This window comes from Chlorocebus sabaeus, chromosome 12 (assembly GCF_047675955.1).
Source record: "Chlorocebus sabaeus isolate Y175 chromosome 12, mChlSab1.0.hap1, whole genome shotgun sequence".
Classification (NCBI taxonomy): domain Eukaryota; kingdom Metazoa; phylum Chordata; class Mammalia; order Primates; family Cercopithecidae; genus Chlorocebus; species Chlorocebus sabaeus.
Genome location: NC_132915.1, coordinates 32,248,125 through 32,266,411, shown reverse-complemented (window position 1 = coordinate 32,266,411; position 18,287 = coordinate 32,248,125). Strand labels below are relative to the sequence as shown.

Below are 18,287 nucleotides of genomic sequence, written 5' to 3'. Positions count from 1 at the left end.
AACAAATTAAAAAAAAAAATAGACTCCAGCATATAATATAGCATAATCACAGAAACTAGAGATTAAAAGAAAGTAAAATAAGCCAGAGAGGAGAGAAAACATATGTGCACTTATGCATGCATGCAACAATGTATGTAACATGATTTTCATTGCAGTTTTTTTTGTAATAGCAAGTGATATAAAAAAAACCTGATACAGTTGTATGAGGGAATATCATACAGCCATTGGAAAGGATAAAATGCTTCTATATGTACTGACATGGAATAATTGCCAAGATATATTGTTACATTTAAAAAATTCAAGGTGCAGAATCCAGGATATACTTTTTAAGATGATATAAAACAAGACATAGGATAGAGTGAATGCTAAACCCAATGTCAATATAGCCAAACATGGATTGGTATGTACATAAAGTATCTCTAGAAGGGTACTCAACTGGTAACAGTGGTTACCTTTGGGGAGAGGAATTGGGGACTGGGGGTAAAAAACAGGAGGGAGTCTTACTTTCACTGCATATTCTTTTCTACCTTTTGAATTTTGTAAAGCATTTATATATTCATCCTCTTGAATGAATAAATGAATAACAAGCAAATAAGCAAATTGCCTAATTTCCCTTTCCCCACAACAACCAAATCCTTCTCCCCTGCCTGTACCTACTCATCCTTTTTTTCTTTTTTCTTTTTAAAAGAGGCCATGTTACAGAGAGATATTATGGACCTTGGAGACTCATAACAGGGGAGATGGGAGGGGATAGGGATAAAAACTACATACTGGGTACAATGTGTACTACTTGGGTGATGGGTGCACTAAAATCTCAGATTTCACCACTATACAATTCATCCACGTAACCAAAAACCACTTGTACCCCAAAGCTATTGAAATGAAAAAAAAAAAAAACCAGTAATTTTTTAAAAAAGAGGTCATGCTGGAAATAAGAACATAAAGGAACATCTCCTAAGAGGGCAGGGGTCTTTGTACTGAGGGAGAAGAAAGATTTCCTTATAGCTTTGCCTCCCCTTTTGAAAATGTTTTCCAAAATGTGAGAGTATAAAGCATACCATATTGCTGTATTCCTGCCCCTGACAACTTTAGCTAGACAGTTCTCTTTTTCCAAGCACCTTTTTCAAATGGATGATTGTTTGTGTGCATTCAAATGTACATAGTTTTACTGAATGAACCCATGGTAAGTCCAGCAGGTAATGGCCAGCAGGTCTTTGTTGAACCCACCGCCAGGTAGGACTGGCTCAGGCATGAAGGGAGTGAAGCTATGCACTATGCTCAGAAGTAGATTTCCTCCCTAGACTCTTCTTCACTGCCCAGATTTCTAGTTCGTCTCTTCTTTGGGTTAGTGAAATGGGTTAAGACATATTAACCAAGTTTCTTTGTCACTTAAAATGAACAACTCAGTTGCGTATGGGTTTGCCTTTCTCTGGACTGCTTTGTTGCCTGGCTCAAAGTGGAACTATTTGCTGGAAGTTTGTAGGGATGGTGATTAATGAAGTTACAGAAAAACAGCCTACACAATCATAGGTAGTGGCCTTGTCTTATTTACTACATTGTGCATACCTTAGGGTCAGGACAAAGCCATGTCCATCTTAACATCCTCATTATCTAGCGCAACCCTCATAGTAGATGTCTAATAAATGTCAAAGTACAATGAATTATTATGAATTATACTGTTGCGCACTTCAAACAGATGGAAGACAAAGTTGCAAGGCAAAAAGAGCATGAGATCTGGGGTCAACTAGATTTGGAGATGAATCTTGATCCCATAATTTGCCAGTTGTAAACTTAAGCAAGTTGCTCTACCATTTTTAGCTCCACTTTTCTCATCTCTAGAGTAACAGCAGCCTTGAAGGGTTATTATGAAAATTAATTAAACGAATATATGTGAAGTGCTCAGCACATATTAGGCACCCCATCAATGGAGACTTTTATTGCTGCTGACATTGCAATCACATTTTATTGTTGCTGACTGATGTGATTAGTGTCATCATTATTTATATAATAAAATTGTAAGTGTCCAAATAGCATAGAGTGTTTTTACAGTAGACCATAGGTGGTGGGGAAATTCTAAGTGTGGCTTTTCATTTGGACTCAACTTATCTACAGGCATATCACAGTGATTATTGTGGATCTGTTTTATTTAAGCTTTATTTATTTAAAATCTGTTCTATTTAAGCTTCTAGAACCTACTCAACTTTAGGGCAGGCTGCAGCTATGCATTAAAATGAGGAGATCCCATGGACAGAGAAGTTGTTAGGATATGGCTGAGACAGTACATGCACATGGAACAAGCACAGTCTTTGGGGTAGATGAAACAGCCAACTTCTAATACCAGCTTCTCTACTTTGAGGAAAAGTATGAACCTCATGAAGCTCAGTCCCCTAACTGTAATGTTGGAAGTGTTCCATGAATGTCTGGTTTTTTGGTGGTTATTAATTTATTCCTTGCTGCCTTTTAGTAAGTATTGAAAATGATTGCAAAGATGCATAAGGAGCAGTACAGGAAAAAAAAAATGCTGAAGAGGTTTGCTATGTGCTAAATGTTTATATCCTAAAATTCATATATTTGAAACCTAACCCCCAGTGTGATGGTATGAGGAGGGAGGACCTTTGTGAAGTTATTAGGTCATGAGGATGGAGCCCTCATGAATGAGATTAGTGCCCCATGAAAGAATCCAGAGAGCTCTCTCCTGCTTCTGCCACATGAAGATGTAGTGGAATGACAGCTGTCTGAACCAGGAGGCAGGCCTTCAACAAACACTGAGTCTGCCAATATCTTGATCTTGAACTTTCCAGGCTTCAGAACTCTGAGAAATAAATTTCTGTTGTTTATTGCCATCCAGTGTATGCTACTTTGTTAAAGCAGCCTGAACTGGCCAAGACAACATTGGAAGGATTATTAGTTATTAACAATAGTAATTTCTTGTCATCCTTTTGCTCACCAAGTCCTTATTAAATGTAAAGTACAATAGTTGGGTCTGAGGCATATAAAAACAAAATAGCCAAAAAGGCAAATTATGAAGACCTATCTAGCATTTCAAGCTAATCTAAATATTTGCCTTAATGGAAATATAAACAGTTTGTCCTGATATGAAATAAGATAACTCCACAGCATGAGAGCTGGAAATAGAGCTTCAGAAGATACAGAAGGCATGAATGCGTGAAGTGAGGGTGAGAGGGATAAAGGGAATCTCATAAGCCTGGTTATGGATGTGGGAAGTACTGGTTTATTCTGGAGGTGGTACGTAGTTGGATAGGGCTAAAATGTGAGTTGGAGGTTGGGAAGTCAGTCTGAGAAGGTAGGCTGCAGCCAGACCACGGAGGATCAACATGAACACCCTTTTATAGATTAACATTTTCCAAAGGTCTTTATATAATTTTAATCCTGAGGAATGTTTTCTAATAAAGGGATTTTGTGGCTAATAAGTTGATCAAATATTGCATATCTGCATTTTACAGAGACACATGTGATGTTAATAAGTGTTTCTAGGAAAGACAACTATTTTCCTGGGCAATGGATTTGAAAATTCTGGATTCAATAATGTTAAACAGGGTTATGGCGGTTTTAGGACTTCTCAGAGTCTTGGTAGTCTACAGCACATGGAAATACTATTCCAAGAAACTCAATATGGATAACATTTCTGCAGGCAAAGAGGTACCACACAAGGATACTGAGCACTATCCTACCAGTAGACGCTATGCTAGTATTTTCCATTTTATCCTCAAATGATCCTCTCAGCCTCCATGAAGGATTAACAGACCTATTTTACTTCTGGGAAAACTGGAGCTCAGAGTGGTTGCATTTTCTACCAAGTCCACATGGCTAGTCAGTGATGGATTTAAGCCCAGTATTTGAGCTAATGATGCTCTGTCCCTAACCCTCATAATATTTGCTTCACTCACTATCTCTGGGGACAATGTGGAGGATGAATGGGGCACCAAAAAACTCAAGAAAGGAAAAATGAGAAAGGTAGGAGGATGCTTCAGCATGCGTCTTAGGAGTAACGAGGGCTTGACCCAGGGCAGTGGCCATGGATGTGGTGAGAAGGGTGTGGCGAGAGTTAAGGAGTGATCCTGAGCTAGTGTGTGGGGCTCTCTCCTTTCCATAACTGCTCTGTGGGGCACTGTAAAGTGGTCGCTAGAATTGCTGTCACTCCATCTTTGAGCTTTCACTCATTACGGCCTGGAATGGCCCTGCCTGAAGCTTTGCGGATCCTTGGCTTGATTAGTCAATGGCATATTCAACTTGATGTCCAGCACCACATGACCTGGCTGCATTAAGCATTTCCTGCATTGCTCACATTTGAGGTTCTGCTTATTTGTTTTATCTTCCTTCTGTCCCTGAGTGTGGTTTTATTGTCATTCGTAATGAGAGCATGGAGCATGCTCTTTGGATCTGACTCTGTGCTCTGTAGTGAAGTGATTCGTTTTTGGTTTAACTGCGTTGGAAGGATTCCTCTGGCAAATAATTTTCATCAGCGTGAACCAGGCTGTATCACTTATTTATATGTCAATCAGATTTAATTTGCTCTCTCCTGAGATACATGTGGGTCACAGATTCAGGAGTATCATGTGAATGCCTCCATTCTTACACACCAAAAGAGGTTTCTCTTTAATGTTACTTAGTTTATTGTTCAAATAGATATCCTGCTTTTAGAATAACTTGTTGATTTGAAATTCTAGTTATTCCACTACATTCTAACCTTCCCAATAAGATCACGTCAAAGAAGTGCTTTGAAGGACAAACAGAAACTCAATTCTTTTAAGCTTTATTGAGGTATAATTAATATATGAAAAAAATGCATGCCTTTAATGTACACATTTTGATGAGTTTGAACATATGCATGTACCCACAATACCATCACCACAATCAAGGTACTAAACATATCCATCACCTCCCAAAATTTCCTTATGTTCCTGTGTGCGTTTGTTTCATTTTGTTGTTTGGGTAAACATTTAACACATGATCTATCCTCTTAACATATTTTCAAAAGCACACTGTCCTAATTTTAACTATAGGTACTGTGTTGTACAACAGATCTCTAGGACATGTTTATCTTGCATAACTGGAACTTTATGCCCATTGAGCAACAGTTTGCCATTCCTGCCTCCCCTCAGCCCCAGGTAACCATCATTCTATTCTCTATTTACTACTTCTGTGAGTTTGACTATTTTAGATACCTCATGTAAGTTGAGTCATTCAGTATTTGTCCTTCTGTGACTAGCACATTTTACTTAGCATAATGGTCTCCAAGTTCACTGATGATGTTGCAAATGCTAGAATGTTCTTCCTTTTGAAGGCTGAACAATATTCCATTATATGCATATATCATATTTTCTTTATCCATTCGTTTATCACTGGACATTTGGGAATTCATCCATTCATCTATTGATGGACATTTGGAATCTCAAGTCTAAAGACAATTCTTACCCTATTCTGATTGTCAGTGGAAATAATTTATAAAGCCAAGAACTATGATCCACTCTTATTCAATAGAAAAGTTCCACCTGGGTCTGATGTTTTAAAGAATAGCCTTAGTGAAAAATATGGGGCTCTAATTTAAGATTAATAAATTACAATCTTGATTCAGATCATCAGCATTCTTTTTCTGTTGCTTTTAAATTTTACTCAATTACAAATTTAATATATGTTAATGACATAAAATTTTCAAGGTGCAGGAAAACTCCAAAAGGACGAACAAAACATCACTACATGGATATAATTACTTTTGATATTTTGTGTATATGCTACTGTAAAAAATACAAAAAGATTATCCTGCAAATATTTTGTCTTTTTTCTTTTGTATTACAATATATTGTGAATATTTTCTCATGATGATTTTTTAACTAAATATTTCTAATGGTTGAATGATGTTGTTTCATGTGTGGATGGCCTTTACTTAATTAGTCTTCTATTTGAACATTTAGTTTGCTTCACATTTGCACGGTTATACACTTTGTTACAGCAAAATGTTTTATCAGACACTGTCACACATTACCGTAATAATTTCTCTAGGACAAATTCCTATAGATTTCTGAAATCAAATATTGTAAATACTATTAAGATTTTTGACAGATATTAATAAATTGCCCTATAGATCAAGTTATAATGATGATACTCCCACTAATATTGTAAGAAGGTGCCAATTTCCTTGAATATTCACTAATTCTGTATATTAAACATGTTTAAAGGAGTTAAATTTATAAGAAGAAAACAACCCTATTAAAAAGTGGGCAAAGGACATGAACAGACACTTCTCAAAAGAAGACATTCATGTAGCCAACAAACATGAAAAAAATCTCATTATCACTGATCATTAGAGAAATGCAAATCAAAACCACAATGAGATACCATCTCACAACCAGTCAGAACAGTGGTTATTAAAAAGTCAAGAAACAACAGATGCTGGTGGGGTTGTGGAGAAATAGGAACACTTTTGCACTGTTCATGGGAATGTAACTTAGTTTAACCATTGTGGAAGACTGTGTGGCAATTCCTTAAAGATCTAGAACCAGAAATACCATTTGACCCAGCAATCCCATTACTGGATATACACTCAAAGGAATAGAAATAATTCTGTTACAAAGACACATACACATGTATGTTCACTGCAGCACTATTTACAATAGCAAAGACATGGAATCAACCCAAATGCCCATTAATGACAGACTGGATAAAGAAAATGTGGTACATATACACCATGGTATACTATGCAACCATAAAAAGGAACAAGATCATGTCTTTTGCAGGTACAGGGTGGAGCTGGAAACCATTATCCCCACCAAACTAACACAGGGACAGAAAACCAAACACAGCATGTTCTCACTTATATGTGGGAGCTGAACATAAGAGCACATGGACACAGGGAGGGAAACAACACACACTAGTATTTTTATATGTTTCACATGTTAACAGGCAAAATGTTGTTCCTCCTTAGAAATTGCCTCATAATATTATTTATTCGGTTATTTGAGAGCTTTTTCTTGTTGATGTATATGAAACTTTTCATTTTTTAAGATAATTTTGAATACCTTTTATTTAACTATTTCCCAAGATGTACAATTTCCTGATTTTTATATTTTAAAAAGTTTAATTCTTTCATTGTCAATTTTTCTTTATATATTTTGCTTTTGTATATTCACTTATACCTTCACTTTCCTAAGATGTGAGAAACATTTCTCTATAGTCTGGTTTATTTCTAAAATGTCTAATTACTCTTAAAAAGGTAATGTTTATTTGGGTTTAAGTTTTTAGGTAGGCATCCGTATCAGGTAGGATTCAGCTCAACTGCATAAGAGAGGAAACTCCCAAGTAAAAATGTCCCTAAAAAAAGGGGTTGAAGTCCAGTTTTCTCTGACATAAAATAAGTTCAGTAGTTACCAGTCCAGTGTTGGCTTCAGAACATCTTTAGGTACTGAGCTACCCTTCAACTCGCTAGTCTACCTTTCAGCTCCTACTCATATTAATGGCTACAGAATGGCTGATAGAGCTCCAGCCATCACATTTGTTTTTGAGACAGCAGAGTTGGAGAAAGGGGAAAAGAAGGGTGGATTTCTTCCACTTAAAGGAAATTTCCCCTCTGCCATGAGACTAAATTTGCTTATTATTTGTTGAAAGATCAATTCATCCTATATTGACTTGAAATGCCATTTTTATAAAATACTAAATTACTCGATACATTTATTTCTGTTTTTATTTTCCCACTGTTACATTCATCTGTCTGTCCATGAATGTACTGATAGAACACAACTTTTACTTATAATTTGTGATATTGTATCTGGCTTTTTATTCATTTCACTCCTATCCTCCAAAAAAAGAAATCCATAGGGTTTTTTTTTTTCATCTTTTTACTTTCTTGAACAAAATTTAGAATCATAGAAAAATTTCCTCATAAAAACATTGAACTTCTTGTTGGAATTATAGGTAACTTCTAGACTTTGCATTTATCTGTCTTGCTAAGTTTATTTCTATTTGTTTTATAATTGTGCTGCTATTTAAAATAGGATTATTTGAATTAGACTTTTTATAACTTTGGGTTTTCTGCAGACATATAGAACTGTTGAGTAATTTTATTTTGCACCCAGTTGACCTTACCAGCGTGAATAAGTTTTAAGTTGATTTTCTTGATGCTTTCAGATCCATGATCATACCATCTCCTTTACAATGCTTAGACCTTGTTATTGTTTGGATTTTTGTCCCCTCTAAATCTTATGTTAAAATTTGATCCCCATTGTTAAAGGTGGGCCTGGTAGAAGGGATTTAGGTCACGGGGGCAGGTCCCTCATGAATGACTTGAAGTCATTCTCACAGGTTTGAATTCTTGCTCTCACTTCCCTTGAGATCCGATTGTTAAAAAGCATGGCAACTCCTCCCCTCTCTCTCACTTTCTGCCATGTGATTTATGTACACTGGCTCCCCTTAGCCTTCTGCCATGAGCAGAAGGCACCTGAAACCCTCACCAGAAACAGATGCTGGTACTATGCTTGTACAGCCTGCAGAACTGTAAGCCAGATAAACCTCTTCTCAATATAAATTACCCAACCTCAGGTATTGCTTTATAGCAATGCAAATGGGCTAAGACAGACTTCTTATTTATTTTCATGCCTTATTACATTGGCTGCAATGCTCAGGATAATGATCATTAGAAATTCTAAGAACAATGTAAATTAATAGAAATTTCTGCAGACTAATTGGTCTTGTTTGTGACTTTAAATGAATTTCAAAGTTAAGTCCAATATTGATCTTTGTTTCAATACAAATATTTTTTTTAAATAAAGATGTACCCTAAATTGCTTAAAGTTTATTTTTCAATAAAAAACTGTTTTTTTCTTGTTCTTTTATTTTTCTGCATTGATAAAATATAGCACATATTTTCCTTTGCCATGTTAATATGACAGTAATATTAATGACTAGAGGAGCTGCTAAGAGTATGAGACCTGGAGCCAGTCTGCCTAGGTTCAAATCCTGACTCAACTTAGTTTGTTTGGGTCACTATAACAAAATACTAGGAAGTTTGTAAACAAGAGAAATTTACTTCTCACAGTTCTGGAGACTGGAAGGTGCTGGCAGATTCAGTGTCTGGTGAGGGCTGGTTCCTCACACACAACACCTTCTCACTGCATGTTCACATAGCAGCAAGGGAAAACAAGATCCCTTGTGCGTATTTTATAACAAAATTAATCCCATTCGCGAGGGCTTTGCCCTGATACTAGAGTTTCTTCCCAAAGGTCCCAACTCTTAATCCCATCAAATTGCGGGTTGTAATTTCAATATACAGATTTTGGAGAGATACAGACTTTCAGACCGTAGTACTATCATTTACAAGTTGTATAACTGTGTTACTTCTCTTCATGCTGTCACAGGTACTTCACTTGCAAAATGGGGATTAGAGTAATACCTACCTCAGGGTTATTGAGAAGATTAGGTATTCATGCATATAAAGGTCTTAGAACAGTGCCAGACAAATAATAAATGTGAGCATCATCATCATCATGACTACTTTTGTTGAACCTGGAGTAGCCCTATATTGTCATACTGTACTATTATTTTATTTATCTTACCATTAGTAAAACCGTAGTTATGAAAAAGTTAAATCATACTACCAAGGAGATAAAGCGAGTAAGTGCTCTAACCCAGATGCAAAGCTATGTTGTCTCCATTTTGCCTCAATACTCCTAATGGGATTTAAGCTTTATTTCGGGAGTATCTTTGTCAAGTTTTATTATTGCATTATATTGGCTTTGTAAATAATTTAGGATACATTCCATCTTTTCCTTTGCTCTGAAGCAGTTTAAATAGCAGAGAAACTACCTCTTCCTCAAATGTTTGATAAAATATTGTTTGTGAAACCATCTGGCTTCAAAATTTTCTTGGAGAAAATTCTATAGAGTGTTTCAATTTTTTTCCTCAGAACCGGGCCAAAGAGTCCTAATTTATACTCAGGGAACCAACATGTAGGGAATGTGTGTTGTGTGTAAGGCATTGAGGTGGGGGCTGCTGGCAAAAGGCCATGAGTAAGGCATCTGAAAGAGCTTATCAACTAAGAGGGTGGTAAGACTGGTTCAGAAAGAGAAGATCGACAATGTATGGCAAGAAATGAATGTAATGAAGGCTATGCTTAATTCCTGTGAGGTGATACTCATGGGCCAGAGTGATTCTCTACCCTTCAAGGTAGGGCTTAAAATGGGCTTTTAAGAGTAGCTAAGATTAAATAGAAAAGGGGATGTTTATACCTACTTACAAACAAAACACCACTTTGAAAACAGGATCCTAGAACTCATATACTGAGAAATTTGAAGTCCCTTTCTTTGTCCTCCTCCCCCACTGCCCTTTTTTTTTTTTTTTTTTTAACTTATCTAGCGAGGAGATACATAACGCAGAGCAATGGAAACAGACTTTGAAGCAACACAGACTGGGGTGAGCTGATACAGAGACTTAATAACCTAGGGTCCTAGGTTTCTATTTGTAGAATGGGCATAAGAAACGCCACCTCATGATGTAGCTGTGAGGCCCAAATGAGGTAAAGGATTTGAAAACACTCAACACAGGCAGTTAGCTGCTCAGTTCTCCTAGATTTCTTCATGTTACTATGAGCAATTGTTGTCAATCAAAAGAGAAACATTAACTGTGGTAAATCAAAATCTTTTAAAATCCCTGCTCCAATCTCCCTACGCAGGCTGATGTTTTAAGACTCATTACTCCATCTGCAAACCACACAGAACCACTTATTCCTGGATCTGTCACATTCATTTGTGATATATGTATTCGCTAGCCTATTATATAGACTGTTTCCCCATCTTCCTTGTATTTCCTTTCTACTTGGCAAGCTCTTACATTTCTTCCAAGGCTCAGATTCAATGTAATGTCTCCTGTGAGGACTCTTCCAGGCAAAATTCATTGCTTGTTTTTCTGAGGTAATACAGCATTTTGAACACATCCCTTCTCCTTGCACTGTGCACTCTCTCAAGGCTGTGGCTACAGTTTATTTATTTTTGCACTTTTCCTTAGTGCCAATCGACAGTGTCTGGCTTATATCAGATGCTCATAAATGTTAGTTGCATGTACATTTAAGAGTGAATCCCCAAACCAAGCATTGCAGACGTCTGCTTTCACCATATCTACTGCAGGGCAAAAACCAAAATGAATTTCCAGAACAGCTCTTGAAAGTGAAGTTATTTTATGTCTTTTCATTGGCAGCTCCCACTTTTTTTGTTAGTATAGCTGGTGAATTCACATCAGAGCAACTCTCCTCGAGTGGGTGACTACAAGAGGATAGTTAATTTCTAGAACCAAAAGGATAAATCTGTTGATCTGACAAAACCTTTACTCAGACAAGATATAGACTGTACAATACTTGGTTATCTTAAACAGACTTTCACAATGAAACTACATTTACATTTGAGAGAGGCAGCATTTCAGGTAAGTAGAATTTTACACTCCTATGGAGAAATACACTTTTTCTAGATATATTATTATAATGGGGAAAACATTTTTTTATACACCAATAGATCCAAACCACTTGCCAGTGTTAAAAAAAGTCAACTAAAAATACCAAGTTTTTGATATTTTGTTATCTGTAATGCTCTTTTATTCTTTTTGTTTCTAATGTGGTTTAGGAAGCTAATAAGGCTTCAGTGACTGTGTTGATTCACTTGTTTAATTCAATGAGCATTTAAAAATTATAATCTATGTGCTCAAAACAGTAGATATGTATTTGATAAGAAAGAATTGGGATTGTAAAAAGAAAAAGATCTAATCCTTTTCCTGGAAGTGCTAGAAACAATAGACTCTCTGATACCTCATTGCTTTTTTTTTTTTTTCTTTTTTATCATACTTTAAGTTCTAGGGTACATGTGCACAATGTGCAGGTTCGTAGCATATGTACACATATGCCATGTATGCATCCATGTCCCTACAAAGGACATGCTGTGCTGCACCCATTAACTCATCATTTACATTAGGTGTATCACCTAAAGTTATCCCTCCCTCCTCCCCCACCCCACAACAGCCCTGGTGTGTGATGTTCCCCTTCCTGTGACCACGTGTTCTCATTGTTCAATTCCCACCTATGAGTGAGAACATGCAGTGTTGGGTTTTCCGTTCTTGTGATAGTTCACTGAGAATGATGGTTTCCAGCTTCGTCCATGTCCCTACAAAGGACATGAACTCATCCTTTTTTATGGCCGCATAGTATTCCATGGTGTATATGTGCCACATTTTCTTAATCCAGTCTGTCATTGATGGACATTTGGGTTGGTTCCAAGTCTTTACTATTGTGAACAGTGCCACAATAAACATACGTGTGCATGTGTCTTTATAGCAGCATGATTTATAATCCTCTGGGTATATACCCAGTAATGGAATGGCTGGGTCAAATGGTATTTCTAGTTCTAGATCCTTGAGGAATTGCCAAACTGTCTTCCACAATGGTTGAACTAGTTTACAGTCCCACTAACAGTGTAAAAGTATTCCTATCTCTCCACATCCTCTCCAGCACCTGTTGTTTCCTGACTTTTTAATGATTGCCATTCTAACTGCTGTGAGATGGTATCTCATTGTGGTTTTGATTTGCCTTTCTCTGATGGCTAGTGATGATGAGCATTTTTTCATGTGTCTGTTGGCTGCATAAATGTCTTCTTTTCAGAAGTGTCTGTTCATATCCTTTGCCCACTTTTTGATGGGGTTGTTTGTTTTTTTCTTGTAAATTTGTTAGAGTTCTTTGTAGGTTCTGGATATTAGCCCTTTGTCAGATGAGTAGATTTTGCAAAAATTTTCTCCCATTCTGTAGGTTGCCTGTTCACTCTGATGGTAGTTTCTTTTGCTGTGCAGAAGCTCTTTAGTTTAATTAGATCCCATTTGTCAACTTTGGCTTCTGGTGCCATTGCTTTTGGTGTTTTAGACATGAAGTCCTTACCCATGTATATTTAGAAAACCCCATCATCTCAGCCCAAAATCTCCTTAAGCTGATAAGCAACTTCAGCAAAGTCTCAGGATACAAAATCAATGTGCAAAAGTCACTAGCATTCTTATACACCAATAACAGACAAACGAAGAGCCAAATCATGAGTGAACTCCCATTCACAATTCCTTCAAAGAGAATAAAACACCTAAGAATCCAACTTACAAGAGATGTGAAGGACCTCTTCAAGGAGAACTACAAACCACTGCTCAGTGAAATAAAAGAGGACACAAAAAAAATGGAAGAACATTCCATGCTCATGTATAGGAAGAATCAATATTGTGAAAATGGCCATACTGCTCAAGGTAATTTATAGATTCAATACCATCCCCATTAAGCTACCAATGACTTTCTTCACAGAATTGGAAAAAACTACTTTAAAGTTCATATGGAACCAAAAAAGAGCCCACATTGCCAAGACAGTCCTAAGCCAAAAGAACAAAGCTAGAGGCATCATGCTCCCTGATTTCAAACTATACTACAAGACTACAGTAACCAAAACAGCATGGTACTGGTACCAAAACAGAGATACAGACAAATGAAACAGAACAGAGCCCTCAGAAATAATACCACATATCTATAACCATCTGATCTTTGACAAACCTGACAAAAACAAGAAGTGGGGAAAGGATTCCCAATTTAATAAATGGTGCGGGGAAAACTGGCTAGCCATAAGTAGAAAGCTGAAACTGGATCCCTTCTTTACACCTTATACAAAAATTAATTCAAGATGGATTAGAGACTTAAATGTTAGACCTAAAACCATAAAAACCCTAGAAGAAAACCTAGGCAATACCACCTCATTGCTTCTCTGCCTTGAATTGCAGGGGAGCTGAAGAATTTCCAAGATGGGAGTTGTAAGTAAATTCGAGGGAGCAGTAGGCTCCTAGAGAAGTTGTTAGAGGCATGGCACACTATTGCACTCAAGATAGAATGAAAAGTTACTTACTTCTGATTTGAAAATATTGCTCATAGAGGTGTTTAAAATTTCAGTGTGAACAGGACAACCAAAGTCAATAATACTCTAAATGTACATTTTAAAATAACTCAAAGAGTATAACTGGATTGTTTGTAACATAAAGAATAAATGCTTCAGGGGATGGATTCTCCATTTTCCATAATGTGATTATTGCTTGTTGCATGCCTGTATCAAAGTATCTTATGTATACCATAAATGTGTACACCTACCTTGAACCCATACAAAATTTTGAAAATTAAAAAATAAAAAACAAATGAACAACATTTGGCAGGAGTCGGTGCCTTTTTCAGACCCAGGCATCAAAGCCCTGTAAAAAATAAATAAATAAAATAAAATGTCAGTGTGGTGTCAGCTTCAGTGTTTATTTCTTTTTCTTCTTTCTGCTTCGGTTATGTGTAGAGGGAAGGATGTAGAAGAAAGGAGGAAATGGTTAGGAAAAATCTTAAGGCTGGCCTGGAGGCTAGAAAAATGAGCATAGTTTGCCTTTTTATTTTGTTTTATATGGTGAATAGGCCATGTGCATCTGAACTGGAGTGATGCTGATGTGGTTCCAGTCAAATAAACAATTCTGGGTCCTTTTTGTGTACCAGATCCTGCAGGGGAATCAAAGATGAGGAGGACACAATTGCTGCCATTGGGCAGACTGACATCTTGCAAAATGTATAAGACTGGGGTACAAATGGGAGAATGAGATAAGTGTGGCAAGAGAGGTGCAATGTGCTGTTAGTTTAGTGGAGTGAGGGAGATAACACATGCCAGTTGGGGGCAATCAAGAACAGTTCCATGGAGATGGTGGCATTTTAAATGGGTATTGATAAGTTCGGTCGAATTTTCATTGGCAGAAAGGGAGTTTTATGTATCACTTCAGAAGTCCATTCTTCCCAGTTCACATCCCTACCACTGCCATAATTGTAAGTGCTTCTTGGAAAGCAGCTAGTAGTTGTTTTGTCCAGAATATGGCATATTAAGGGGGAAGGGAGTTGGCTGGGCAGAAGTAGAAAAAGTGGCAGGTGGGGTGCATGGGTTACAATTCTAGGCAGGAGAGATTGTACTTTAGTATTCAGTGGGGACCTTTGAAGGTTTGAGGACAGCATTTCTGTGATTGTACCTGTGCTACGTTAATTACAGTCTGGCAGTTTGGGGTAGGATGAATTCATTTTCAATGGCAGGAGCAGATAGCAGTGGAGAGCCTATCATGGTTGTCCAGTTGAGGTGCAATGAGACCATAGAATGGACAACGTCAAGGGATTCAAGCAAAATGTTCTTAGACTTGGCACCAAAAGCACAATCCATAAAAGGAAAAATTGTTAAGTTGAACCTTATCAAAATTAAAAACTTTGAATCTGTAAAAGATTTTGTTTAAAAAGATGAAAAGATAAGGTACAGAATGGGTGAAAACATTTGCAAGCCACATACCAGACAAAGGGCTAGTATCTAGGCTATGTGAAGAACTCTTAAAACTCAAGAGTAAAAAAAAATCAAATTTGAAAATGGGTAAAAGACATGAACAGACATTCACCAAAGAGGATATACAGATGACAAATAGCCATATGAAAAGATGTTCAGCGTCATAAGTCGTCAGGGAAATGCAAATTAAACCCACAATGAGATATCACTATACAACTATCAAGATGTCTAAAATAAAAAATAGTGACAACACCAAATGTTTCTGAGAATATGGAGAAATTGGATCATTCCTCTATTGCTGATGGGAATGTTATGTGGCACAGTCACAATGGAAAACAATTTGGCAGTTTCTTATAAAACTGTAAGTGCGGTTACCACACAACCCAGCAATTGTACCCTTGGGCTTTTATCCCAGGAAAATGAAAACTTATGTTCACACAAACTTGCACATAAATGTTCGTAGCAATTTTATTAGTATTAGCCCAAAACAGAAATGACCCAGATAAATGGTTCAGTATTTGAATAATTCCACAAACTGTGATAAATCCACATCATGGAATACTACTCAGAAATAAAAAGAAATGAAATATTGATGCATGCAACAACTTGGCTGAATCTCCAGGGAACTTCGATATGTGAAAAAAAAAAAAGCCAAATACTAAAAGGTTACTTACTACATAACTCCACTTACATAATATTTTTGAAATGATCAATTTTTAGAAATAGAGAATAGATTAGTGGTTGACAGAGGTTAGAGAAGTAGGGTGGGGTGGGAAGGAGGTGGTGTAGTTATAAACGGACAACATAAAGAATACTTGTGAGTATCTTGACTGTTGTAGTGAATGTACAGATTTACACGTGATAAAATGCACACATACACATAGAGGCATGAATATATGATTACAAGTAAAACTGAAGACATTTGAATAAGATTGGTGGATTGTATCAATGTCAATAACCTGGTTGTGATAGTATACTAAATGTTACCATTGCAAAATGCTAAATATTACCATTGCAAAATATTATCATTTGAGGACACTAGGTGATATGTACAAGGTAACTTTATATTTCTTTTGTACAACTGCATATGAACTTACTGATCTCAATAACATTTTCAATTAAAGTGGAAATGCAAATATACTAAAGTTTTGATATAATATTTTTTCCTCCAAATAGTAGAGGCTTTCATATAATGCCTGGATTGGATTTGGTCATAGTCTAGATCTAGCAAATTCTAAAGGGAAGACATCATTCTGCGTGACAAATGAACCGAAGTGGCCCTGAGATAGAGACTAGCACTGGCTGACCCTCATTCTAGTCCTGCAATACATGGGTATTAACCATACATGGGTATTAACCAAGGGAAGTAACTACATCTTTGAGGTTCCATTTCTCCATTTGTAAAATTGGGCTACGTTATCTGTAAGGGTCAAGTAGACCTTTGACATTCCAGGATGGTAGGGCATATCCAGGACATCTTTTCTCTGCACCATACTCCAGCCAGCGTCTGCCTGGGTGGCATTTTTCTTTTTTTAGCCATTTCACCAGCACCCTTGCTCTGTTCTCAAGCACTCATCTTCCTTTTAACAAGTAACCTCATACTTTTCTTCCCTGTTACCCATCAGCCTTCTTCCCTTGCATAAGGTATTAAGGCATTAACCTACTAGAAAGGAACTTATGTTTTAGATACAAAAGGTTCTTAAAGAGTGGAAAGTCCTAAAAAATAAATTTTAAATGGTAGAATTTTCAGGTAGAATTTCAGAGTCCAGTTGAGGATAATCATTTTGGCAGGGGGTGTCTTCCCAGCTGCACCTATCTTTTGTGATCTTAGACAAGTTATACAAATGTATGTGAGCCTCAGTTTCTTTATCTGTAACATGGAGATATTATGACCTACCTTTCATGAACTGTTTACATTATGTTCCCTTTATAATATCCGTGACACAGAAGCATGCAAAAAAAAAAAAAAAAAAAAAAAAGAAAAAAAGAAAGAAAGAAAGAAACAAACAAAACACACTTGCAATTCCTTCTGCTTCTCTCTCAAGTGACTCTCAAATAATAGAGAGTCTGACAAGATTAGCTTTGCTAACTTGATGTTCAGTTATAATGACATCACTTTTATTTTTCCACTTAATGATTTTAAGGCTCTTTTTAACCACATTAAGTAAACATTTTCCTCAATGTCTCTCTCACTTTTCATCTAAAAACTTCTAGGTTTTACTTATTATGAGGGGCCAACCCTACTTTGGCCAATCCTACTTCCAAGCATGCGAGAATCAAAGGTCCTGACTCGAAATTGGTCATTCACCAATTTTGACTGTCATTGCTACCAGTACTAGTGCTGTTGCTTTTGAAAACTGATGCCCCACAGTCTTGCCTGCCTTCATCCAATTGTTACAGTTACCTGCAGTGGCAGATGGACTACCACGCTGTTTTGTGCAGATGTTGAGATTGACGACCCCACATACACCAAGAAGCTATGCAAAACTTTATTGCTTATGTAATTTAGATCTCTAGCAAGAGCAGGGCAGACCTCTCAAGCAGTCCTGAATGGCTTGAAAGAAAGCAAGGAAAGGAGACTGGTCTAGGTTTTTATTGTGGTCAGGAGGTGGGACCAGGGTAATATGCTCATTTTTGCTCATCACCTTACTATTAATAAAAAAATTATTTTTAAGTTGAATTACCCAGCAAATAAATTAACCCAGTTATAACTTTACTAATCATTTCTTTTATTTCTATTTTTCTCAATTAAAATAGAATTTTTGTTTGTTTTATTATTGTTATACTTTAAGTTCTAGGGTACATGTGCATAACGTGCAGGTTTGTTACATATGTATACTTGTGCCATGTTGGTGTGCTGCACCCATCAACTCGTCAGCACCCATCAACTCTTCCTTTACATCAGATATAACTCCCAATGCAATCCCTCCCCCCTCC

At 36.8% G+C, this 18,287-nt stretch overlaps 1 protein-coding gene across 1 annotated transcript in view; it reads left to right on the top strand.

Annotated features, from left to right (window-relative positions):
* Nucleotides 1-3,561: 3,561 nt before the first annotated feature.
* LOC103219518 (histone-arginine methyltransferase CARM1-like) overlaps nucleotides 3,562-18,287 on the top strand; it is a 169,603-nt gene continuing 154,877 nt past the window's right edge. The window contains exon 1 of the mRNA XM_073022222.1: nucleotides 3,562-3,709. Within this exon, the coding sequence (XP_072878323.1) occupies nucleotides 3,562-3,709 (148 nt within the window). The remainder of the gene's footprint in view (nucleotides 3,710-18,287) is intronic.